The sequence below is a fragment of the Castanea sativa genome, chromosome 10 (assembly GCF_040712315.1).
Source record: "Castanea sativa cultivar Marrone di Chiusa Pesio chromosome 10, ASM4071231v1".
Classification (NCBI taxonomy): Eukaryota; Viridiplantae; Streptophyta; class Magnoliopsida; order Fagales; family Fagaceae; genus Castanea; species Castanea sativa.
In genome coordinates, this window is record NC_134022.1 from 32,272,269 (window position 1) to 32,299,706 (window position 27,438).

At 38.6% G+C, this 27,438-nt stretch overlaps 4 protein-coding genes across 5 annotated transcripts; 1 reads left to right on the plus strand and 3 right to left on the minus strand.

Moving 5' to 3' along the window:
- Positions 1-312: 312 nt before the first annotated feature.
- On the minus strand, positions 313-4,723 carry LOC142611724 (uncharacterized). Its single transcript, XM_075783843.1, has 5 exons — positions 4,126-4,723; positions 3,408-3,482; positions 3,034-3,173; positions 1,292-1,429; positions 313-684 (listed from the first exon to the last, which is right to left on the minus strand). Exons 1-5 carry the CDS (start codon positions 4,376-4,378, stop codon positions 475-477), a joined length of 816 nt encoding a protein of 271 aa, XP_075639958.1. The 5' UTR covers positions 4,379-4,723; the 3' UTR covers positions 313-474.
- Positions 4,724-5,136: 413 nt separating this feature from the next.
- On the minus strand, positions 5,137-11,965 carry LOC142611723 (transcription factor TGA7). Of its 2 annotated transcripts, XM_075783841.1 has the most exons (10): positions 11,779-11,965; positions 11,333-11,403; positions 9,288-9,470; positions 9,113-9,184; positions 8,647-8,706; positions 8,484-8,561; positions 8,310-8,370; positions 6,871-7,142; positions 5,939-6,166; positions 5,137-5,579 (listed from the first exon to the last, which is right to left on the minus strand). In XM_075783841.1, exons 3-10 carry the CDS (start codon positions 9,399-9,401, stop codon positions 5,427-5,429), a joined length of 1,038 nt encoding a protein of 345 aa, XP_075639956.1. In that variant the 5' UTR covers positions 9,402-9,470; positions 11,333-11,403; positions 11,779-11,965; the 3' UTR covers positions 5,137-5,426. The 2 variants fall into 2 exon arrangements, with proteins under 2 accessions (XP_075639956.1, XP_075639957.1); XM_075783842.1 differs by lacking the exons at positions 11,333-11,403; positions 11,779-11,965 and adding an exon at positions 9,814-9,919.
- A 9,209-nt stretch (positions 11,966-21,174) lies between these two features.
- Positions 21,175-22,330, minus strand: LOC142612401 (uncharacterized). Its single transcript, XM_075784497.1, has 2 exons — positions 22,084-22,330; positions 21,175-21,560 (listed from the first exon to the last, which is right to left on the minus strand). Exons 1-2 carry the CDS (start codon positions 22,328-22,330, stop codon positions 21,175-21,177), a joined length of 633 nt encoding a protein of 210 aa, XP_075640612.1.
- A 4,447-nt stretch (positions 22,331-26,777) lies between these two features.
- LOC142612402 (uncharacterized) lies at positions 26,778-27,227 on the plus strand. The gene has a single exon (XM_075784498.1). It carries the CDS (start codon positions 26,778-26,780, stop codon positions 27,225-27,227), a length of 450 nt encoding a protein of 149 aa, XP_075640613.1.
- Positions 27,228-27,438: the final 211 nt, after the last annotated feature.

The following is a 27,438-nucleotide window of genomic DNA, read 5'->3' on the forward strand; positions in this document are numbered from 1 at the left end:
GAAAGAAGGGATATGTGGACCTGATATCCCTTGTGAAACACTTTTTTTTTTTTTGAGAAGCAATGTCCCTTGTGAAACTATCTATTGCCTAGTGAGGGTACAAGTACAACTTCCAAGTCAAGAGCCTATCAGGCTACAGGTCCGCATACAACTTTATCACGCTTATATAAGTTTCTTATAGCATAATCACCTTTCACATTCCAGCAAAATAAATACCAGGTACCAACTAAAAACAAAGGCTCCATTCCAAACAGGTGAACAACTGACTAAACATCATGCCGGGCGTGTGAGTGTGACACACCCAGAAAACACTTTTTCATTTGTAAATGGTAATTTCCCATTCATTTCTCTGAACTCTTGAAGGAATACTATACAATTTCCCCTTTTTATACAATAAATTTATGTATCACCAACAGATACTCTAGAATGTATTCTATAATAAGATTTGGGATGACAGTGAGTGAAGTAAATTGTCTACAGCGCCTCATCATCATCTGTCTCAAGTTCAAGACCCTCTGCAGCTAAAAGCTGACTGATTACCTTTTTCTTCTCTTCTTCTGCTTTCTTTCGCATCAAATCCCTTTTCTTTAGGACAAGTGTATGCCGTTTAAGGGTGCTGGAGAAATACTCCTGGGATGCCTTTTTTTCTCTGGCCAGAATTCTTTTCTCTTCTTCAGGGTCAACCTGGAATTGCAATAGATTTTAAGCAAGAATTGCAGTAAAATGTGGAGAATATATAATTGAAGGATTCTATTAGAGAAAAGTGAGATCAAAGAAGAAACTTCGCGGAAGCTATTATTTTAAATGTGAATCACCAGAAAATATGGTGTGGTATGATGCCTATAGCTATACTTTTCTAACTGCAATAGGCAGGGCCTTTCAGCATCCATCAAATAATTAGAAGGGAAGAATTATATCTTTAATGCTGCACAAAACAATTATGATTTGCAGAATAATTGTCTCAATTCTACTTTCCATCCAGTTTTGAGAATCAATTTTCAACTTATCTTGTTTTAAATAAAAGGTATTTATATGGTGTGCAGAATCAGTATAATTTTATTTGAAAAATATAAAAAAGAGAACAAAGAACTAGGTCAATAGGCTGTTAGAAGAGAGATATGGAGCTTGACAGCATTCTTTTACTGGTTAAGTTACATTCAAACCTATTTTTAAACCACAACCTCACCCTCCACCCCAATCTTGTCAGAGGAGGAAGTGTCGTTCGAGTCAAGACATAGGTAGCTTGAGAGCAATTTTTTCAACTAGCTGGAGATATAATTTAAATCAATACCTTTGAACGAGCAAGACGGCGAGCCCGAAGACTCATTTCACGCTGCTGCTGCTCAGCCCAAGCTGCAATGGCCATATCTCCCCGCTGATCAAAAGCTTTTCTCTTTTTCATAAGCCACTCCATCCATGCTTGAGATGCCTGATATATTAGTGAACATAAAACACCGTTACTAAAGCAGCTAACATGAGGATTCAATTAATAAATTTGCAAAAAACGCATCATCTAATCAATAACCAATGAATTATATCATCAATTTTATGCATATATAAAAGAGATAGTGCATTTGGAGGCTGGAAGTTTATGTATTTTGGAAGCTGAATGATGCACTAAGTTGAAGATTCGAACGTGAACAGTTTAAATAAAACTGAAATTGATTATTTTAGCATCAACATTTAGGTGAAAAATAAACTCCAAAGCATCTTGGTCAATATCTCAACCAAGAGTTTAGAGCCTTACATATTTACCCTGTAGGACAACCTATGTGAAACACTAAAACAAATTATGTATATTTACAGGTATGATATTGAATATATTTATACCTTTCATAAAACTAAAGCACAGAATGAAAAGCAAAGACTTAAAAGTAACTATACTCAACAAAATTGTTAGAAATCAAAATAAGGCTTAGTAAATTGGACTAATTGATTATGCTAAAATACTTTGCAAGTATTGCACATAAAAGCAGAAAAAGTTAGAAGGATTGGCTTGATTTTTTTTTTTTGATAGGTAATAAGAGTATTATTAAACAAACTGTAAAACTGAAGAAAGCAAATACAAGGCGTTCATGATGGTGAACACAAGAAAAAGCAACAAAACAACAAACAACAATGAAAAAACTTAAGGTGCAATACTAAGAGAAGAAAGAAAATGATAGAAGAACAATTCAAGAAGCCCCAACACCTAGACCAATCAAACATGGCTTGATAATTGATTAGAATATGAAGAGAGAATTTAGAGTGTTCCTTGTATTGCTTAATGATTGTTATATTCTTGCTTTCATATGTTTGAGCAGTCCTATAATCTCCCCAGCCAAAAGTTTCACACTGGAGTAGCAAATAAAATTTGCTAATGATTATCTATGTATTTTGTATGTCACAAAACTGCCAAATTATGCTAACTTAGAACTCCTAAGCTTATTATTATAGTGATTATTTTCACATTTTCTTGTATAAATAGACTAAATAGTGGTATGAGAATTTGAGTTTTGAAATTATTTAACAATACCACAATAGGTGACTCATAACACAAAGGTCCCAAAATATCTCATGAATATGCATGCTTCATGTGGCATTACCGTGAAACTAGAAAATTTTAAAATTCATAAATAAAAGGGCTTTGCTCATTCTCATGGTTATGTTGTGGTGAAGAAATTCTCCAGTACTGCTTTTTACTAAATAGAACAATGATACAATTCTTGTGAGCATGTGCAAAGTTGTCAGATTACAAATGCAGCTAGTATTGTGCTACAATAGTTTATAATGCAATCATGAACTTCACAAAGGATAAATGACAGTAACAACATATGATTCATAATAAAGGTAATCACCAATTATAATAATCAATAATTTCAATATAACACTAAAATTCTTAAATACCAAGCTGTCCAATGATTAACAAATATAAAATAAAAATTAGACATCTTTTCTATGCTCCATAATAATACTAAAATATATTAACATGTGGACATCTAAAGCAAACTATGAAGTGACACAGTGATTAAAATATAAATTATTATAACTTACTTTCATTGGGTTGACCCGGTTATCCATATCATATTTCCTCCGCTTCTCATCATCTACGAGCAACTCATAAGCAGCTTGAATCTTAATAAATCTAGCTACAGCTGTTTCTCCTTCCTCAAGAGTCCCTCTACCATCATAAACTTGAAACAAGAAAGATGACTGGATCAATACGAAGTCCACGAATAAGGGCCAACTTCTAAGCATACACAGTACAGAATAGCAAATAAGAAACAAGTTGCAAAGAACATTTTGCGCTGACATCGACCATGAAATTAACAAACCCCCCCCCCCCCCTCCAACCCAAAAAAAAATCTATAGAAACAATCTGTATGAAAACTTAACCCGAAAAGTGAAAGTCATAGTAAAGGACAAACCATCTGGATGATAAAATTTGGCCAAGCGTCTGTAAGCCAACTTTATTTGCTCCTCATCTGCATCTCTCTCTAACTCTGTATCAAAACCAAAGGAAACAAATTTGAGACACAATTTGTTAAGCACCCATCAACATTAAAATAGAACAAACCTTCCAAAAGTCTACAAGTTACCTAACAGCACATAAACTTGAATAACATGCTTATGTACAAGTTACAAACATATATAAAAACCATACCTTTTAAATGTATAAACCTTTAATTTTTTCTTCTTCAATAATCTAATTTATCCTTTTGTCCAATTATTCACACATATAAGGATGTTACAAATTGTTACATTAAATGATAAATTACCGATTATCTAAAATGTTTAAACTTTTGAAACAATCAGAATTTTTCACGATATCAGGGTAGATTAAAACCCTGTCTCCTGAAATTTTGGACCCCACAGCAGTTTCGTCCCACAAGTAAAGGAATGTTAGATTAAATTATTAAATTCATCATTTCCTCACGGCTTTTAAGACAATAGGCAATTTATCACAAATTATCCAAATTCAGCAACTGATCCACACGCATATATTATTGTAAAAGCTTACAAAGCACATAATCACTAAATAAATAAAATAAATAAAAATTGCTTGTAATTGTAATTGAGTTTATAATTTCTAGAACTGATTTGAAAGCTATGAGGAACTGGAAAAGAAAAAGGAGAAATAGATACCGAGAGTTTCGTAGGGAGATTTCTGATCGGACCAATTGGAAGCGTGAACCATGGTCCTCCTCTGGTTGACACGAAACCAGGGCTCAGCACCATTGGAATTCAAGCCCAAGGAATCGAACCAGGTAGAGGAGAATTGAGGCCTGTAATTAGGGTTTGAAAGCGAAACCCTAGGTCGAGCTCGCTGTCTCTGTCTGCAACATATGATGGAGGAGAACACCGTGTACGGCCTACATACTGTTCTCAGATTGCTCATCTTCTCAGTTTCGAACCCCCCAAACCCTAAAAGGCTTCAATTTTATTTCACAAAATTAAAAAAAAAAAAAAATTAAAAAAAAAATAAATTGCGTGATTTGCGTAGCTGAGCTGAGCTTTTAGCTTTCACAAGGTTGAAGACGTGAAGGAAGTTGAAAGAGGTTCTGATAATGGGACCTACATTTGGGAATCTTACTGAATCTGAATTTTCTTTTTTTAAAAAAAAAAAAATTTCAAAATGATTTTCCTATATAGTCCAAATCTTTTGGAATATTTTTCTTTCTTTTATTTTTATTTTCTGAAATTTGGATTTATGGACGGTTAGGCTTTCTTTACAATGACAGTTGAGATTTTTAGATAAAATTAACATTTTTAGATTTCCAATGTTTTTTTTTTTTTGGAATCAGAATTCATATTCCTAATAACATGGCCTTTTTCGCCAAATATTCCGTTTTTGCAAGAAAATATTATTGAAAAGTCTTTACTAACATCGAGTTTATTGAACTCGAATTTTAAGCAAATGGGTGCTCACATAGATACCTTTCTTACTGATAATATTCTCTATTTCTAATTCTAAAGCATTTCTAGCAATTATTTCTTTTCTGCATTTCATTTGCCCATCGGTGGGGTCAATCTTAAGCTTAAAATATCAGTTTAATTTAACCAGTAGTTTATATACAGCCTTTTTTAACACACTCTTTTTTTTTGTACATTTTATTTAAGAAATTGAAATTAAGCTCAGCAAAATAAAGCAAAATGTTTAGACAATAAATACTTACTTAAATTTACCTTTTATCACAATATACACAATACAGTCTTACAACATGCATTGTACTTTATAGGGAGGGAAACTAAAAATTTCCCAAGTTTCTTCTTGATACACAACCTTGAGGTTTATATTTACACCTTATCAAACTAGATAAAACTACCGTGAAGCAGAAAGCACAGGATTCTATCCTTTGCAGCTGCGTCCTGAACAAGGGTGGTGACTAGTACTACAATCTATATATATATATATATATATAGTGATTCTACAGGTGCTTTCTAGGCTATGCAGGTTCACGAGGACGAGCAGACCAAAGTGAACTGAGAGCACGGAGACGATGGAAGTACTCCCCCAAGCCAAGCAAGCCTCGAGCTGATTGCCGGATTGTTAGGATACGAAACATTTGCTGCAGAGTTTGTTGCCTAAGGTGATCTGCCTGCTTTGTACAAGGGTGACAGTTCATTGATTAATTTGAAAGGGTAATGCATAATATAGACAAGGTAAAAATTATAAAAACTCTTAAAGACACAGAAACTTTGGTCCTAGAAGATAAACATTTGTTTCACCGTGGTTAGATCCTTGGGCTAGATTTTAATATTAATAGGTGAATGAGTATATAAACTATAAACTGGTTTAGTTTTTACAGCCCAAAGGTCTGGCTGCTCTCTTCATTTGAAGACACGTTGGTGTCTTACATCTTCAAGAAGCCAACTTTGAACTCATAGAAGCTTACTTGACATTTGTGAGTTAACTGCCCTAAATGCACTTCAACAGCAACCATCTAATATAAATTACCTGGTTCACAAATCCCTCTAGGGCCTCCAACTTCTCCATTGCAGCAATCATCTGAGACCCATAATTACTTGTATTTACAGATTCAGCTCCTATGTTCTGAGCCAGACTCTGCTGCAGTTTATCCATTCCCTGTGAGAGAGCATCTTCCGCTTGCTGAGATGACCGTCTGAGGTTAGAAACACTCTGAATTTGGGTATCGGTCAATGGTTCAAGCTGTGGCAAGAGGACCTACCAAAATAAAAAGAGCACCTCATATTTTATGAATAAGGTTGCACTATAGCACAATCAAATCATGATGATATAACTAATTAATTTGAGACTCAATGCATGAGACTATTGTTAAATGAACCAAAAACATTGGTCTAAATAGGTAACAGCTTGAAGTAGATAAGCAATTTAGCATAATATTAACTTTCTGACTGACCTAGATGTATATTCTTGAAGAGCAAATAGTTCATTTCACAACAACTAAACAAAATTAAAAATATTGCACAACTCATAAAGCATCTTATCAAAGTGACATTTCCTGCTATATTGATGTTTTAAAAATTATTTGAAGGCACTACCAACATCCATAATGTCCCAAATGCTATGTATTTCTGTACCACCTTGCTCTGCTTATTATCATGCAACAACTTCAAAGTGGTAAAATTTTCTGAATTCCTTGAGGTTGAAGAATTATGGGGACTTCTGTTTGCAACCATTTTTCCAAAACAGTGGCAGAGTGCTGCATGATTAAAAAAATTAATATGCCTGACTAAAAATAGTTTGTTCAGATATGCAGTCCTACTACAGGGTTGAAAATAAGGCATTCCATAGTGATGACTCCCAGATAGTGATGATGTAAATAGAGAGTCAATCCCAAAAACTAAAAAGTAAATGAAGAGACTAAAGCAGCCTTCAATAACTGAGATAAATGAACTACTTATTACATTTAGAAGCTCTGACGGGCGGAATCCACCAATCCAATGGAAGAAGCGTTCTGCTGAAGTTCTCCACACTCCAGATATTAAATAAAAGACATCAGCCTTTGCAGCATCTGCCTTCATGCGAAAAAGATTATAATAATGACTGTAGCCATTCTCAACAAGTATATTAAGTTCTACGTCAGTTATATGAGCTTGCAGTGCATTTCTAAGCTCACAAATCTGTCTATTTTGTTCTTCGACCCAGTGTGCATATTCCATTTCAAATGCTGCTATGCCTGCAAGATCCACAGTTGGGACTATTTCAAGAACAAAACAACTTTAATGACAAAAGTAGTAAAGAAGACAGGAAATTGTTTTCACAAAAAGGAAATTTTCAAATGTCATGCTTATTTTTGTATGTATGCTATATACATACACATATAGAGATATAAATTTAATTATTGCTGATCATATGTACTTAAGAATCATATCAAGATGTTTGGTTCTGCACATCATTCTTTGAGAGGCAAACCATTCAAGAGAGTGAGACAGTGCTTCCCTACTCCACACGCACACACACACACACACAGCTCTCAGAAATAATTAAAAAAGCACTAAAGAAGATATTTTCATTGTTCTCTCTCTGGCTTGGTAAGATTAGAAGCTAAGACCTTCCAACAACCCCATACCTCCCCTCAGATTATCCTGAGTTTATGAGGAACTAGTCTTATATAACAGGTACATAACATAAAAACGCTGCTTTATGAAACTATTGAAGACACAGTGATTAGAAGATGGAAATGGGCTCGTCTGTTGGGTAATCAACACCATGTTAGTCTGTTTCTTTTATATGTCAATACAACATTCCTACCTCAGAAGTCTGACAAAAAGATGCAACCCTGTTGCATTAGGTATCAGGGGAAAAAAAACTTAAAGCATGGGAATAATGAAACTTGGAGTCTCATCCAAGGAAAAGAAATCTAGGTCTGAAAGTATGGAACAGATCATAAAAAGAACTTTTAGGGGCAGTGCAAGAGTCATTGTCTTTGTATCAGAATACAGTTCTTCTCTAGTAACTGGGCAAAACAACAGCTAAGAAAACTAGGATGACTCACTTTTCCACATTTTTCATAGGAACCTTCATTAAATTTCAGAGATACATTTACTGCTAAGAGATTTCTACATTCAATAAAATATAGGGATTACTGACAGAGATATTATGATTATTATATTATGTAAACTTGAATATGAAATATCAGTGCATGAATCTGTCAAGCTGAACTCCACTTGTACATTGTCTACTATCTCATACACAGAAGGATGCATAGTCCACAATTTAGGTTTTAGAAATTGCATAAGAAATAAAAACATTGACTGAACTCTAAGAGTAAAGAGAAGAAGAACACATAGGTAGAGCAAATACATGATATAGAACAACAATTACCAGCAGTTGAATCACAAACCTGAGTTCACATTTGCAGAGAATCCTACATGACCGGTATCTGGTGGACATATGTAGACACCCTACAATCAGGCATTCAGTAGTTATCAGATGGATACAAAATTTGAATGCATGATCAATGAGTAAACACATTTGATGATCAGGGGAATAATGAATATGGTAAGGTTCCACTAACCTGCTTCCTAGCTCTCTCGAGTTCTTGCTCCAGTTGTGCCAGCTTCAAACGGCTTGATTCCAACTGTTGGACATAGGCCTACAAAAATAAAGTAAAAATTGAAACTTAATGAGCTCGATAAATTCCAACAATGAAGTTATTAAAGGAATGCAAATCTTTTTACCTTTTTCCGCAAGCGACTTTTTCGAGCAGCTTCACGATTTTGTGCTAGACGTCTCTGTACCTGTACATAGATATGTGCATTTGCATTACCAACACTGATTTATCAACTGATGGCCTACTTAGATCAGATGCTTATGTGATCAGTATGACCAGGTGATATTGGGTTACCCACATGGGTCCTAGTCAAAGTAAACACCACATAATTGAATTCGAATCAAGTACGGAAAAAAAAATCCTTGATGAACAATCCATAAAAGTAGCAAACAGTGTTTAGCACTTGAAACAGCACATATTTTCTTTCATGTAATATATGCACAATCAGATGCTCTCCCAACTTGATAATAATATGATGCACTCTGTATGATGAAATATAAAATAAATAACAAGAAGATGACATGGATATATTTCCTAAGAGTACAGAATTGTGGATGGGGGTAGAGATAGACCATATGGTGCAACTTTTTCACCTTATCACCAGGCTTGTTCGCTTCTTGCTCATTTCCAGAAGGTCCCATCGAATCATGAGAAATCAATTCAGTCTAGCAGATCATTTGAGAAAATCATTAGAATACAATATATAGAATAACTCTAATATTATAAAAAATAAAATAAAAAAAGAGATCCAATTTCATGTATATTCACCTTGTTTTCCAGCCTAGCATCCACCTGTAAAATTGTGGAAGCATTCGGGATACTATCACCTTTAAAGGTATCTCCCCACATGCTAACCTGTTGGAATGGCTCATATATGCCCATCCTTCTTGAGGTGAAAATATCAGTTGATGGAAAGCTTCTATAAATTGACTAACAAGCTTATTAACTCTCCTGCAGCATCACAATAATGAAAGAATGAAATCAAATTAAACTTGTCATCCTGAATTAAAATTAGAAATGTTTGGGAAAAGAGATTAATAGAATGACCAATTGTAAAGTGGACGATAACAGAGCAACAAAACTCCAAATTTTATAAATGGTTAGCTCTTTTCCATGCATACTGTTTCTGATCAATGAAATGAGTGGTGCAAATTTTTTTGAAAACCATCTACCACTATTGCCAGATCACAAATAATGGTTTCTTCAACAATTTGGTCACGCTCAGGATAAGCAGTATCTCTGGTCAAAATCAGCTAAGTGACACACAAAGCATACAAAGTGTGAGGGCATATACCTACAATGGTGGATATATGCTCTCACACACAAAGCTAATTGAGCGGCTGTCAACCGGCATTTTCATTTTGTTGCTTACTGATACACCATGAGATTTCTACCTGAACTTACATGTTTAGTTGTTTGCACAAGAAAATGATAGGCAACAAAAAGACTTAAACCTGAAATTTTGATGTTGAGATGTGTAAACTTATGAAACACTTGCTGTTCTTCATGCATTTCTGCATCCATCAGGATGATGGTGAAATTTCCCTATTATCATCCTCTCATAAAACAACCAAAATATATTCCAAGCACACATAAAAGCATATCTTTGTCATGCTTGTTGCATTTTTCTCACCTCAACCAATTTTTAAATCTCAATCAAGAGTAAAGTCCAATTTTAAGACTATTAATTGTATTCAACAAACCCCAAATATATAGCAGCTTCAGTGATTTCCTCATTAAGATAGGTAAAAAGTTCTTAGACAAATCAGGTTAAAGTAGGAGCTACATCAACATCCATAAGCACTGACAATATTAACAGTACAAAGCAGATAGGGGGAAGTAAAACGGCCCTTGTGTGGTTTAAACCCAATCATGCATATTCTGTAAGAGGAAGAGAGGCCAGAGTCCACTAATGATGTTCTAAAGGCAACAGCGGTGCTCCCTTTGTAGCATTCACCGTGTTGGTACTCTCTTAAGTGGCCTCAATATTTGTTGAAAATGAGTGAATGCAAAAGGCTTGTTGGGCTCATAACTAGAGATCTAAATCCTCTGTTGTGTTATGTATCTGTTTCTAGAAACCACATCATGTGTCAAAAGTCAAAACAGTAAATTGTTGGCAACAATCAAAGCTAGCTACCATATGAACGGTTCTTTTCTCCACAGCTAACCTATGAAAATTTCATCAAAGTTTAAGCCTCTACGTCTTTCCTTAACAAGAATCTCGAACATGGGGGACTAATAAATCAACGTTTCTGACAAATCAAATTCAAATTGAGTAATTCAACTACTAAGATATTTAGCTATACTTTTGCCTATATTCTCCACCACATGTCTCAACAATCTAACACAAAATTGTCCTACAGAATGGACAGCAATTGCAATAACATGTTCTGATCTTTCATAAATCAGAATAGGTGAAAAGTCATTTCATCAATAAAAGAAGCACAGTCATTAACTTATTAACCAGTGGATTAAAATATCATACTTAACTGGAAGCAGAATAATTAGAAAATTGGACTCGTTCCCCAATTTCTTTGTGAAACTAATTATACTTATTAACCTGTGGATTAAACTATCATAATTCGGGTGCTTGAGCAAAGGGAATCCAGTCTGCGCACGTGCCCCGTGCACGCACACACACGTGTATTGAGATAGATGATTTCAACATCTACAGCCACTGTGATTGAGCTCTAGCTCAAATGGCACCTATGGTCACGTGTTCAAAATCCATACCACTTCAAAAAGAAAACAAGCAAAAAAAGAAAGAACTTTCAGGTAAAGTTGACAAGAACAAGTAATCATAGTGCGTTTACCTTCACAAAAAGCGGCAATGAATGAGTCCTTTGCAGCAAAATGGCGCCAAAATCACATGATTCATTAAAAACTAGCCAAAAACAAAGAAGTACTTAATTAGCCAGAATTCTACAAGTACAAACAAAAAATTCCCACCAAAAGGGTATATATAACAAAGTCCCAACTTTGTAAACAACATCAAAACAACCCCACAATAGTTTTTTCTTTCTTTTTCTTTTGGGATGAATATGGAGATTTCATTCAACCAAACCGAAAAATAGTACAACAAAACTGCTCCACCAGTACAAAACTACAAATCAGAAGCAGCTTAATGCTGCAAAACCATAAGCACTATCAACTAACTTAACAAAGAACAAACCAGCTAAGGCTCAGTTCAGTTTGGAACTCAAATTGGAACAAACAGAGAGAGAGAGAGAGAGAGAGAGAGCAAAAGGGTGAGTAGTACCTAAACTTGATGATTTAACTGCAAAGTTCCAAATTCAGCTGAGTGAGGCCTATAATTTGGTATTTAAAACCGTCTTAAGCTCAGCTTCAGCGAATTAATTATGTCTATTCCACGACGAAAGCGAACAAGAATCCAAAAGTAACATAACGACTAAAGATTAAAGAAACGGAACCCAATAAAAAAATATAAAGATGAATAAGAACACAACATTATTATATTTAATCAATAAACTAGTAAAAATGTTTGGTCCATTATTTGAACGCTACAGTCAAACGTTAACGTGGCTGTGTTCCCACTAAAGAAGTACTACTAATTGTGAGAGCCTCCCAACCAAAACCAAAATAAATAAAGTAGTGGTGTGGTTTGTTGAAAAAAAAAAAAAACTTTTATTACTTCATATGATACTCGTCCGAAGTGGAATTCGCGCTTCTAAATGTGTTGTACACACAACAATAACTTTATCAATTAAGCTCGCTAGTATACGTGATATTACTCTTAATTAAATATGTTATACATGCAACCATGACTTTATCAATTAAGGCAAATAGTATATGTAGTATTATTTTTACCATCATGTGAACTTAGTACCAAATTTTAAATTTATATAATAATAATAAAGTAGTTTTTTTTAAGAAGAAATAAATAAAGTAGTTAACAAAGTGAGAAAAATGCTTTAAAGAATTTAAATTGCGCACCAATTTGGTCGCTTAACCTACGCACTCCCTTCCCCTTAAAGTGCGCATACTAATGCTGTCAAGCCCATTGCGTATAGGCTGACGTCATTAATAGGGAGGTAATTGTGATTGGTCGGATGGGTTCGATGTACCACGTGGCGATTCTTGGTTGGCGGCTTACTTGCGAAGTCAGTGAGGTTATCGTTCGTTCCCCTCTATTGATTAATTTTACATTTTTTATTTATGTAGTTGTATCTGATTTTCTCGAACATGATATACACGTAAGCAGTTGAGTCAGCACTTGGCGAAAAGTCCAACAAGCGCGTGCTTTGTCGATTACCGTGGAACGGTTTTTTTTTTGGTGATAAAATTAATAAATAAATACTATAAAGGTAGGTACATAAACATCACTTTCACATCTATATACTACCGAAACATGATTCTTATAATTTACATTTGAGCTCATATATAATATATATATATATATATATATATATATAAAGGTCCATCCGTTTGGGTGAAAAATAGGAAAAATAAAAAATAGAAGAAGAAAAATAAGATGAAAAATATTGTTTTTCACTATTCGTTTGGAAAATGAAAATAAGAAGGAGAGAAAATCGGGGAGAAAATTTTCTCTTCGGACCCACATTTTTTTTCTTCCAAATCAGAAGGAAAATTTGGAGAAAAAAGTGTTATGATAGCACTTTTACAAAAATACCCTCTTCCCACCTATTTTTTTCAACGTTCTCTTGTCTTTTTTTTTTTTCATCATGACTTAAAACGTACTCTTGTCCTTTTTTTTTTCAATGTGACCTGATCTTCAATGTTCTTTTTTTTTTTCAACGTTACTTGAACGTTCTCTTCTCTTTTTTCTTTTTTTTTTTTTCAATGTGACCTAATCTAATTTTTACATTATAATAATAAAAATATAAATAAAAATTTATATATATGATGTGATAAATTTTATATTATATAATGAGTACAAATAAATCTATTTCTTACATATTATGCAACAAGGGTATAATAGTCAATTTATATAAATTACATTTTCCATCATTCCATTTTTCTCTCCAACCGAACAAAAGAGTTTTCTACCCTCCCACTTTTCCACCCCTCCAATTGAACCCATAAGAGGGAAAATTAAATATTTTCCATCTTCCCACTTTTCCACTCCTCCAACCGAACGGACCCTAAGAGTTATGTTAATGAGTGTTTTTAGGATAATTATTAGTAAATCATATTAGAAAAATTTTGACGTCATTTTTATGAAAAATATAAAAAGCTATCAACAAAATTAAATGTGTCGAGTTGGATCATAAGCCTAAAAGGTAATGGGATTAAGGCCCAACAAGCCTAACACAATAAATTTGTAGAGAGTGGGTTGGAAACTAGGCTTTAATAAGTTGGATAGCAACTATTGGTGGATCCAAATGACAAGAAAAACCAAGGTAAATAGGTTTTATGTAAAATAACTATTCCTCGGCAAAGTCTGAGAACAATAGCTCTTGTATATATCTTTCTTAAACTTGGTTACAATTTCAGTTCTTATTGCTACAATGTTTTCTCTACCGATTCTCAGATGAACCTCTCCTATCCTAGAGGATTTCTTACATTATATAGCCTCTTTCAGCTGATCTTGGCTCTTCATTTATTAATCATGTAGGTCACTACTCGAGTGCTTGTCCCATCAGACGCCTTCTCAAATCTTCTGTGAGTTGCGGCAACCAAGACAGCACTGTTCAGGGGTCTTCTCTATATAAATGCAGTCAGAGGGTTTGGTAGGGTGCAATAAATGTGGTGGCAGCTACCATCCCTTCAGACACGCCAAAACTAACCCCCTCTATGAAGCCCTTCCTTTACAGTGCGACCTCTTCTAGTAATGTGCCATCGACGTGGCTAAGGCTTGCCTCTCTAGCCTTGCCATCTGACGGTATGGTTTTCTCGAAATTGCATCGGCCTCTTCGGCATCGAATATGACACGTGGCACTGTTACCTTATTAAATTTCAGCATCCCATAATAGCTCCTTAAAACTCCATTTCTTCCCTTTTATCCGAGTAGTAAAGTAGGGTTTTGATCTTGAGTCATTGACTCTACACATTTCTTTGATTTTCCCACGTGAGAACGTCACCTCGCATGTCTTGTAACCATTCTTGACACTTTGGAGTCCAAAACGTCTCATTAAATGCTCTATGCGGCACCCTATCCCCCATGTCCTACGGTGAGATGGAGATCCTACGGCTGATATTTTTCCTTGAAATTTGGGCGGAGTAATTCCCGCCCAATTCTACTTCCTATGTAAGGCGCTTGGGGGACTCATTTCTCTCATTTTCCAAATCTTCAAACTTTCAAGAAGTTCCTGAGGTAACTCCAATCATTATTTTCATAAGTTCCCTATTTATCTCAACCTTACTCTTAAGTTCTTTTCTCCTCAGCCAATCTCCTCGACCTTCTGTTTTCTATTTCTTTCTTCAAAAAAGTTCTTTCCATTCACCTTAGCCTGTTTAGATGGGTAGGTTTACTCACTTGGTAGATACCCCCGCAGGTATAGAAGGGATTAGGGCCTGGTATTATATCCCCCGGGGTGTCTCTTTGCGGTATTGCCCTTTGAGTGGGTGGCACACCCTCCGAAGAGAGGGGGAGGTCATTATTCCCATGATCGCCTTCATAGAAGGGGGAATGAGGCTTCCCATGGGTAGAGTGACCAGGGACTATTTGATCACCCATAGGATCTATCCTCATCAATGCGTGCCCAACCTGTTTAGAGTCTTGGGTAGCGTAGACGCTCTTAACAAGAAAATGAAGTTGGGCCTCACTTGGCATGACATTGTTTAGATGTTCGAGTGCTATTTTCTTGCAGACTCTGGCTACTATCTTAAGCTAGGTCTTCCGAAGTTAGGCTTACCTCGTGTCTCCCCAAATCAAACAAGGGCATGAAAGATGACTTTCTGATCATCTCGGGTGAATGGCATGACGGTCTTCACTGCCCAACACAAGAGAGAGCACCAGGTGGGGTACCCTAGGTTTAGGTCCTTTAACATAGGAATTAGTTTTGTAGTTTGCTTCTGTCTTCATTTCTTTAGTAGTTTGTTTCTTTCTGATTGATGACTTGCCTTTCTAACTGTGGTTTTGCTTCTTAGCTATATTTTGTAGATAAAAGATTCGTGGCCCCTAACCTTAACCTTGTCAACATGCGAGATCTCAACAGGGTGCTGAGATCCGAGGTGTTTGTGAGCGAGGATAGGCAATTGAGAGCTGCCCATCTCATCCTTGATTTCAAGCCCTTGTCCAATAAGTTTTAGGACGTGGGCAACGCAATCAAAGCGGGTGATTCTCGGTTGGCTCGGATTGACGTCTCGGTGCCTGGATTCCTAGCTTGGGAAGGTACCGTGTAGGTCAAGCTGTCTTCCCATTGTTCTCCACGTGAAGGAGTGGTTCTGAGAGAAGAAACAACTTCCTCGCACCTGTCACTCGAGGAGGAGATAGACCAATTTCAACTTGAGAAAGAGAGGGAGGAGCAGGGAGAGCCTATGATTCAAGTCTTAGGCTCGGAAGACGAACTTGACAAATCTTCAGGCGTTCGATAATCCGGCTTCGTCGTCGTGCGCATAATCAACAGTTTGGAAGAAGAAGAAGAAGAAGAAGAAATGCCATTTGAGAGAAAGAAGGGGTTAGGCCCCCGTGACCTCCTTGCGGGAATGTCTAAGGGGTTGGCGCCTAAGGATGCCTCAGGCTCTTAGCTTCCTCCTTCTCCTCCTTCAGCTAACCCCTTCGCGCCTACTAATTTGAAAAAGAGGAAGAAGGACAAGGAAGGGGAGTTGGTCCCCTACAATGAGGGGGTTCCTCCAAAGATGCCCAAGATAGCCAATTGCAAAGGAAGGGCTTCCTCGTCTGAGGGTAAAGAGGCTGGGCATGTGGCCGAGGTGCGCCCTTTGAACCCGATGTGGAACCCTCGGTTGGAGTTGGATGGGGCAGTGATACCATGGAACTTCACCATCAAAGAGTTCTAGAAAGGGAACGCCCATTACCTTGCCAATGCTCTAGAGCAGCTCCTTTTGTTGCCGAAGGATATGGCGGCTCTAAAAAACGTGAAGCAACAGGATCTGTTTCTATCCCTAAAGAGCGACTTGGCCATGGTAAGTTTTTTGACACGCCTTTCTAACTTCATGATAGGGTATCTTTTTTCTTATCTAATAGGGTATTCCTTTATCATTTTTGTACAGGAAATCCAAGAGGTTTTCATGGCCGAAAAGTGGGTGAAAGATGCCCGATCCAAGGCTAGGCTGGCGAACAATCTTCACACAAAGACCAGCAAGGCTTTGGACACCGTTGAGTAGAAGAATAAGGAGCTTACCATGAAGCTGGCTGCTGAGGATAGGAGGAGGAAGAGCGCTGAGGCTGGCCTTAAGAACGCTTGGGTGTAGGCTAAGGAGCAGCGTAAGAAGCTCCATTACACTGAGATAGAGTTAGCCACGGCCAACTCGCAGGTCGTGGATTTGAAGGCAGAGCTAGAGAAGGCTAAGGAGGCTGTTCGAGCAGCTTAGGTAGCTATGGATTCTTTGGATTAAAAGGAGGTTTGAAAATGTGTACTATCCATAAGACCTCTGAGAAGCTCCTAAAGTAGCCTCGGGCCTTGAGACGGATGCTGCCCCTGCTACAATAGCACTGGCGTAGCCTCCCAGCACCCAGGCCCTTCTTCCCCCCCAGAGACCTCCAAAGGGCCTAGCAAGGCTGGTAACCTAGGCTAAGAGATGGAGGTGGCTAAGGGCAAGGAGACTACCTAGGGTAGAACTTGGCCAGAGGATAAAAGCAAAGGCAAGGAAGCTAAAACTCTGCTAAAGACCAAAGGCCCAAAGGCTAACCAAGGCAAAGGAGCTACTCCTAAGACAAAGGAGCCTGAGCCGGTCAAGCTTCAAGCCTTAGCCCAGGAGAAGAAAGCCACCTCAGGCAAGGCTGCTGATCCTCTTGTCTCCCAGCCAGCCAACAAAGAAGATCCTCATTCTCCAACCCAAACCTAGCTTAGGATTTTTTTTTAAAATTTTTTTATGTACTTTTCTTTCTACTTAGTTTGTTGCTTATCTTCCTTAAGATGTATCTACTTTGTCTTTTTCAAGATTGAACTTTAATGAAAAACATTACACTCTTTCATACTTAACTGCGTTTGTGTGAAGTTACATATGATGTCTCTTCTATTGAATGCTTAACTGGCCTAAACACAAACAGCCCATGATGTTCAACAAAGTGTAATTACATTTCAAGACATACCTTAAGTATAGTTAACTTAAAGGATCCTCTACATTGCTGGATTCTCCTTTAACTTCAAATAATGGTGAAGCATCTATCCATTCAAGGCTCCGCATAACCTTCCACTTAATAGTGGATCTAAGGAGTTGTAGGTGACAATTAGCTCACGAACAGATCATGAATATACTTGCAAATGCTTTAAGTGATGCTCAAGAGTGTCCTTTTAATTAAGTTACTACAATGAGAGTCTTGGTTGTTCACCATAGCTAGGCTGGTTACTAATTTACTCAAGACATGTGATTCGAGGAACCTAACATGGGCGAGGTTCTTAGTATTCTCATAATCAAAGAAATGTTAATTTACACAAGGCATGTAGTTCGAGGAACTAGACATAGCTAATGTTCTGTTTAACACTTAGTCAGATGCTTAGCAATGCTAATTTACCCAAGGCATGTCGTCCGAGGAGCCAGACATAGCCAAGGTTCTGTTTAACACTTAGTCAGATGCTTAGCAATGCTAATTTACCCAAGGCATGTGGCTCGAGGAACCAGACATAACCAATGTTTTGTTTAACACTTAGTCAGATGCTTAGCAGTGCTAATTTACCCAAGGCATATGGTCTGAGGAACCAGACATAACCAATGTTCTGTTTAACACTTAGTCAGATGCTTAGTAGTGTTAATTTACCTAAGGCATGTAGTCTGAGGAACCAAACATAACTAAAAATTCGGTTTAACATTTAAACAAATAATGAAGAGTATTAATTTACCCAAGGTATGTGGTCCGAGGAGCCAGGCATGACAGATGTTCTGTTTAATACTTTAAACAAGTAGCCAAGAATATTAATTTACCCAAGGTATGTGGTCCGAGGAGCCAAACATGATCGATGTTCTATTTAATATTCAAACAAGCAATGAAGAGTATTAATTTACCCAAGGTATGTGGTTTGAGGAGCCAAGCATGACCGATGTTCTATTTAATACTTAAACAAGTAGCCAAAAATATTAACTTACCCAAGGTATGTGGTTCGAAAGACCAGGCATGACTGAGATTCTGTTTAATATTCAAACAAGTAACAAACATAACAGACAAGGTTAGAAATAAGAACATGGCAAAGCTGCCTTTCATTAATAATAGTACCTTCGCAGGTTACTTATATTCCAAGGACGTGGTACGGCCTTTTCATCTAAATCTTCCAAGAAATAAGCACATATACCAGTCACTGAGGTAATACGGTATGGGCCTTCCCAATTGGGCCCTAATTTTTTCCATGCTGGGTTTTTTGCAGTACTCACAACCCTTCTTAACACTAAGTCTCCAGGTGCTAATGGTCTCAATCTCACACTTGAGTCATACCCCTACTTGAGCTTCTGTTGATAGTATGCTAACTGAACTATGACATTTTCTCTCCACTCTTCAATAAAATCCAAGCTTTTCTCTAATAGGTTGTCATTGCTGTTTGGAGTTTGTCCTCAACATTGGGAATCCCGTCTCTAGAGGAATCACAGTCTCGGCCCCATAAGTTTTTGAAAATGGGGTTTCCCCTATTGACCTATGAAGGGTAGTCCGATATGTTCAGAGCACATGTGGCAACTCTTCCACCCATTTACCTTTCACATCATCTAACCTCTTCTTGAGCCTATTTACTATGATCTTATTGACAGCCTTGGCCTGCCCATTCCCCTGGGGATAAGTCAAAGTTGAATACCTATTCTTAATGCCCAGTTCACAACAATACCTCATAAAAGCTTTGCTATCAAATTGAAGTCCATTGTCCGAGATGAGGGTATAAGGAATCCCAAATCAAGTGATAATATTTCTCCACACAAACTTCTTGGCATCCACGTCCCTAATGTTTGCCAGTAGCTCTGCTTCAACCCACTTGGTGAAGTAGTCAGTGCCAACCAAAAGCCATCTCTTATTTCCTGCTACTTTAGGGAAGGGCCTTACGATATCTAAGCCCCATTAAGCAAAAGGCCAGGGACTAGACAGAGGGTTAAGCACACCCCTTGGCTGATGAATGAGCAAATCTCTGGCATTTGTCACACTTCTTCACGCATTCTTGTGCTCCCTTTTGCATATTTGGCCACCAATATTCCTAAATGAGGGCCTTGTGAGACAATGATCTGCCTCCCTTATGACTTTCACAAATCCCTTCATGTAGCTCTTCTAGGAGTGGTTCTACTGCTTTGAAATGGATGCATAGCAAATATGGTCTAGAGAAAGAGCACTTGTACAACCTCTGATCCTTGGACAACAAAAATCAAGGAGCTTTTCTCTGCACTTTATTGGCCTCCCCCTTCTACCTAGGCAAGATGTCATTCTTAAGGAATAGCACAATAGGATCCATCCAACTAGGCTCTGCCCTAATTTGATGAATCTGAGCGTTCTCCCTCTTCATCTCAATGGGCTTACATAAATCCTCGACCAAGATAACCCGAGGTAAGCTTTGTGCTAAAGAGGTTATGAGAGTGGCAAGAGAATTTGCATGTGTGTTTTTGCTTCTAGGGATCTAGTGTAAGGTGAAAGACCCGAACGATGATTGTAAGTGCCTAACCTGATTCGAATACTCTTGCATTCTCGAATCCCTAGCCTCTAATTCTCCTTTCACCTAGCCTACGACCAACCTCGAATCTTAAAATAACTCGACTGCTCTTCCTCCCATTTTTTGAACCATAGTCATTCCTGCTAATAAAGCCTCATACTCGGCCTCATTGTTTGTGGCAGAGAAGCCCAACCTTAAGGATTCAAATCCGCGAAGTCTGCATATACTCACCACTTTCCACTTTTCTTCCTTACCACAATTGTATTAGCTAACCACTCAGGGTAAAAGACCTTCTTTATGGCACTAGCCCGTTTAAGCTTAACCACCTCCTCATTGATAGCATCAGAATGTTCATTAGATGAGTGCCGAGGTGGTTGCTTTTTGGGGACGACGGAGGGATTGACATTTAGATGATGGCAAATAAAATTTGGGTCAACCCTAGGAGCTTCTTAAGCACTCCATGCAAACAAATCAATATTTCTCCTCAGAAATCCTACCAGCTCCTCCTTCTCTTAAGGAGGCAACTAAACTCCGACCTATAAGAACTTACCCTCATCATCACCAATAATAACTTTTTCTAACTCCTCACACCTGGCCTTTTCTACCACCACGTCCGCAAACCACACTAGCACCTTGATTGCTATAAATCTTGCTCAACAGCAGCCGAGGACTCACCTCTATCTTGATGTCTGATTACAACCACAAGCCCTGCCTGGCTAGAGACTGGCTTCCAACTAGCTCCTCGACCCGATCCCCTGATGGGTACTTCACCTTCAAGTGCAGGGTGGAAGACATAGACCCCTTAGTATGGAGCCAAGGTCTTGCCACAATAGGTCGGGGTACACGATCTTTACACCGCTGCCCTGATCTACTAACACCATGTTCACGTCATACCCTCCAGTCCTGAGAGTAACTATTAGGGCATCATCATGTGGCTACAATGTTCCAACTTTATCCTCATCGGAAGAGTTCAAAGCCAGTCGGGCCTCTAATCTCCCCCTCTTCGAATTAGGGGGCGAGTCCTCTGTAGATGGTTGAGCTATAGATATCACCCTAGATGGCTCAAAACCAGTTCTTCTTGGAGCAGTAAGAATGGCACTAATTGTACCTAAAGGTGGTCTTGTAGAAGCATCTCTTTGAGCTTCCGACCCTGCCTGACTACACTGTCCATTAGGTTGATACAGGAATTGCTTCAATTTTTCTATCTTAACCAATTGCTCCAAATGACTCCACAACGTCCTACAATCCTCGTTAGTGTGCCCCCGCTCTTGGTGGTATTGGCAGTGAAGGCTTTGGTTACGCCTCATGGGGTCTCCCCCATCTTATTTGGCCATTTAAAGTACAGCTCACTCTTAATTGTTTCTAAGATTTGGTGCATAGGTTCTCGGAACACAATGCTAACCACTTGAGTAGCGGTAGATCCAGACAGCCCAGCAAAATCTCTCCGAGGTTGGTTATTGTTGTATCTATTAAACCTAAAATCCCTTCTATCTTATGGGACCACCTTAGCTTTCCCCTTCCCTTGTTGCTAGTCCTCTTCGACCCGCTTATACTCATCATTGTGGTCTATAAGTTGACATACACTCCTAACAGGTTCCTCATCAAAGATTTTTTTAAATCATGCTCGGCGGGTAGGTTGACCTTGAAAGTCCTTATAGCCACATCATTGAAGTTCCCATCTATCTCATTAAATATCTCCTAATATCTGTCAGAATACGTTTTTAGGGTTTCCTTTTCTTGCATAGTTATAGATAACAGAGAGTCTAAGGGCCGAGGAACTTTACTACAAGTAACAAAACGAGCCCTAGATGCTTTAGTAAGCTCCTTAAAGGAGTTAATAGAACCTTCCTGCAGACCATCAAACCACCTTATCGCCACAGGCCCCAAACTAAATGGGAACACCTTGCACATAAAAGTCTCATTCTTGGAGTGAACAACTATTCTCTGATTGAAATGACTAACATGTTCTACAGGGTCCGTTCTGCCATTATACATGGTGAACACCGGCTGAGTAAACTGCTGAGGAAGCTTTCCTCCTTCAATCCTACGGGTAAAAGGAGATTTAGAAATCTGGTTAAAAGCCCTGCTCATGGCATCATTTCCCAGACCTTTGCGAGATGGACTCTTATCTCTATGCTTATAACGGTGATCCTCATCACGATCTCTCCTACGTTCAATGTTGAGGAAATGATCTTGGCGCTAGGAACCAACAAAATCTTCCTTGTTGGGACCTAAACCTACCATAGCTGAATGTTGATCTCACTAAGACTCAAGTTTTCCCACAGATGGTGCCAATTGTAAGGGCATGAGTTGGATCTTAAGCCCAAAAGGTAATGGGATTAAGGCCCAATGAGCCCAACACAATAAATTTGTAAAGAGTGGGTTGGAAACTAGGCTTTAATAAGTTGGACAGAAACTATTGGTGAATCCAGATGACAAGAAAAACCAAGGTAAACAAGTTTTATGCAAAATAACTCTTCCTCAGCAAAGTCCGAGGAGAATAGCTCTTGTATATATCTTTCATAAACTTGGTTACAATTTGAGTTCTTGTTACTATGGTGTTTTCTCCACTGATTCTCAGATGAACCTCTCTTCTCCTGGAGGATTTCTTACATTATAGAGCCTTTTTCAACTGATCTTGGCCCTCCATTTATTGATCATGTAGGCCACTACTTGAGTACTTGTCCCATTAGACGCCTTCCCAAATCTTCTGTGAGTTGTGGCAACCAAGATAGCACTGTTCAGGGGTCTTCTTCACATAAATGCGGCTAGAGGGTTTGGTGGGGTGCAATAAATATGGTGGCAGGTACCATCCCTTCAGACACGCTTGGACTAACCCCCTCTCTGAAACCCTTCCTCTACAGTGCAACCTCCTTTGGTAATGTGCCATCGACATGGCCAAGGCTCGCCTCCCTGGCCTTGCCATCTGAGGGTATGGTCTTCTTGGAATTGCATCGGCCTCCTCGGCATCAAATATGACACGTGGCACTATTACCTTATTAAATTTCTGCATCCCACAAAATGCTTTATCATTTTCCCATAAAATATATATAAAAGTAGTTCATAAACCAATGTTCTTAGGGCATTATTTAACATTTCGTTTTATATAATTTTACTAATTCATACAATCATATATTAGGTTGATCTAGTTATAGCTTACTAAATCAATTATAATGTTGGTATTAGCTTAACTATTAATGAAATTCAAGTGTTTTCTGATTCACTTTTACTATAATTAGGATTTCAAAAGCTAGGTAGATAGAAGGTTGTTGAGATCTACATTAGAGTATTCCTTTAGAGTGGATATAGGCTTTAGACTGGTCTTCATTTACGCCTCACCTTATCCTTAATTGCATAGCAAAAGAAATGAAAACTTTGAAAGTAATTGGATGTCAGTTTTTAAGTATTTAAACCATTTTGGGAGTTAGAATACTCTTTTTGGGGTTAGCTTGGGATTTAATCCTATAATACCTTATGAAAGATTTATTGGAACTAAGAAGACGTTTGGAATGTGGTTTTGAAACCCGGACCATTTAATGAATCGAAAAAGAGAGAGGTTCAAGGTTTTTGAGATCAAACCGAGGTTCAATCGAGGTCAAATCGTGACGTGTTATTTAATTTTTTAATATATTTGATACTTAAATTAATTTATATTTATTAATTTTTCATTCCTGACTAACAAGATGTATGGCTTCTTCTCAAAAAAAAAAAAAAAAAGTGCATGGCCCAATGATTTGCATGTTGGAAATGTTATTTTACTTAGTGAGAGCAAGTTTACGCTATAAGTAGGGTACCAAACACATCTTGCTTAGAAATGTGTATTTTTTAGAATATTGAGATTGATTGTCTCACTCAACTAGACATGAAACTTGCTTAAGTAGGTGTTACTGTTTCACTTGAGTGAGAATCAAGGTTCGTTCAAGTAAGAATTGAAGTTCACTTGAGTGAACTTTTACAAAAATCACATCTTCAAAAAATTTTCAATCTTTAGGGATATATGTCAATTCAAGATCCTAACAATTAGAACATTGTAGGAGATATGTTCGTTGTATAGGGAATGGTCCCAGGCCCATTGAGCCTTGGGCCCACATAAATGAGATCAGGAAGTAATCATAACACCTCCACCCATCTCAAGTTATAAATAGGGGAGTAGAATGAGAAGTGGGGGTTGGCAATTGGAGAGAGAAAAGAGAGAGTAGAAGAGTGTTAGTATCATTACCGTTAGGAGGAAGAGCAACCTAGAGGAAAGAGAGGAGTTCCTGAAAACTAGAGAGAGTCATTGGGTCGCCTGGCAAAGGACTACCCATAGTAGGAAACACTAAGCCCACTTTACAAGTAAGTTGTGAGCACAATTTTAGGCCTAGCCTGTTAAAGATATTTTGGGTACGCACAATTGGCACCGTCTGTGGGGGTCTCCTACATAACTGTAGTTTTGCCGAGGCTCACATACAAGGAGAATGTCTGGGAGGCAGTCAGAAAGTTATGTTGAGAGTGGCTCTAGAGGATTTTCTCGGGGATCCGGTTGGCAGGAAAGGAGGCAAAAAAGGCGTGAAGATAGGGAATATGAATAGGGGGAAAGGCAGTCTGGTCTGGGAGAAGGGTCGTTTCAAACTCACTGGACATTATCAGGTGCCTCGGGGCATGAGCATTCTAATAGAAAGGAAAAGGAGCTTGAACGCTTACAAAGGTTGGTAAGGGATTTGGAGTTAGAAGTAAGAGGTAGACGACAGAGAAGAGACTGCGAAGAGCGTGTAAAAGGGTTGGCTAATGTGGGAGGTGGCTATGCAGAGGCGTCCCATCAATCCAATTCCTAGCGACGCTGGGATCGGTCTCAAAAGTATGTTGACCGGGACTCAATCTCTCTGGAGGGGCGACGACCCCGCAGTGCCACCATGGATGCTATGAGCCGAGCATTGCATAGAGCTGCTTGATCACCGTTCCCTAGAGATATCGAACGGGCATTGATGCCGAGTAGATTTGCTAGACCTCCATTTATCTCTTATGACAGGAAAACGGATCTGGTAGATCATGTAAGCCATTATATCTAGATGATATCTTTGCACAGTTATAATGACGCATTGATGTGTAAGGTGTTTCCTTCAAGTCTCGGGCGCACCTCTTTGAGGTGGTTTAACGGTTTGCAGAAGGGCTCAATTCATAGCTTTGCCGAGCTGATTCAAGAATTCGGGGTCCAGTTTATGACCTACAGTCGGGTTTCACAGCTTGTGGATGCGCTACTGTCAATGAAGATGGGAGCTGGGAAAACTCTTCGCAGCTATACTAGCCGGTACTGGGAATTGTACAACGAGATCGGAAGGGGTAATAAAAAAATCGCAGCGATCACTTTCCGGTTGGGATTGCCCTAAGACTCTAAATTACGAGATTCATTGACAAGGAGACCTCTTGATGATATGAGGTAGTTAATGAGGCATATAGAAGAATATAAAATGTTAGAGGATGATCAGCAATAGAACAAAGGCAAGGCACCGTCACGAGTCAGCCTCGACAAGAGGGCTTTTAGTCAAGGTCTCGGAAAGATTTGAGGATCCAAGAACCGAGCGCGCATGCGGGGGAAGTAAATGTGACGTTTAGAGAGCTAGTACACAGAATTGTGGACCGAATTAAAAACAAGCCATACTTTTGGTGGCCAAACAAGATGGGGGGACCCATCAAGGAGAAATCAGAACTTGTACTGCACTTATCATAAGGACAAGGGGCATACCACTAAGTAATGCAAGGTGTTAAAAGATCATTTGGAGTAGTTAGTAAGGGCGGGGTACTTAAAAGAGTTTGTTGTCAACCCGAGAAATTAGGAGACCGGGCAAGGTACTCGGCCTTGGGGGAATCCCCTTCTTCCTCCTTTAGGAGTGATAGAGGTCATCCATGTAGCTTCAAGGGGTACCCTAGTGACTAGGAGGAGAGGGATACTAGCAGTGGTTTTGATAGAGAGTTGTCTGGATGATCAACCCTCCAAGAAGAAGTTGAAGTTTACTTGGGAGCCCATTACCTTCAATGATGACGACCTAGAAGGGACAATCAAACCGCATGACGACGCCTTGGTGGTTACAGCTTGGATAAATGGTTTTATAGTGAAAAGGGTATTAATGGACCAGGGAAGTGGTGCCGAAGTGATGTATCCCGACCTGTTCAGGGGCCTGGGATTGAAGAAAGAGGACCTGTCTAAATACGACACACCCCTGGTGCTGGTGGGGTTTGATGGCCGGATGGTGATCTCAGAGGGGCATATTTTGCTCCTTGTGAACATGGAATGCAAGGAGGTAATGGTAACCTTTATAATGGTCAATTTGTTTTCTCCGTATACGGCGATTCTTGGAAGGCCGTGGATTCACGCGATAGGGGCAGTTTTGTCTACCCCGCATGTTAAGGTCATATTCCGCACTGAGCACAGTATTGCTGTATTGAAGGGAAAAAAAAAGTAGCCAGGCAATGCTTGGTGGCCGTTGTTAACCGGGAGATTAAACAAAAGGAACCAGCCGAGGAGGTTCCCTTATAGCAATTACATGAATCCCAGGGGGGAATGGGGGCTAGCTGTGCCGAGAACTTAATAAGAGTAAGGATACTACCAGACAAGGAAAGGAGTATCCAAATTGGAGCCGATATGAAGGACGAAGACAGTGTGGAGATGCTATTATTGCTTGTACAAAATGTTGATGTATTTGCTTGGAGTCTATACGAAGTATTTGGGGTAGACCCCGAGTTTATAGTTCACAAGCTTAACGTAGATCCATTATTTCCCCCTAAGATGCAGAAGCCGAGGAGATTGGCTAAAGAACACATCGAAGCGGTTAAGCAAGAGGTCAGGAGGCTGAAAGAGGCAGGGGCAATAAAGGAGGTTTTCTTCTCGGAATGGCTGGCGAATACCGTGGTTGTGAAGAAGAAGACTGGGAAATGGAGGGTTTGTATAGATTTTACTGATTTAAACTGGGCATGTCCAAAACACCCCTTCCCTATGCCGAAAATTGATTAGCTGGTAGATGCAATGATGGGCACTTAAGGATGAGTTTTCTAGATGCTTTCTAGGGTTATCATCAAATTGCCCTAGTTACCGAGGATCAGGAAAAGACAACGTTCATCTCACCTAAGGCCAATTACTACTATACCGTGATGCCGTTCGGGTTAAAAAATGCTGGAGCCACTTATCAATGGATGATGACGAGGATGTTCAAGGATAAGATTGG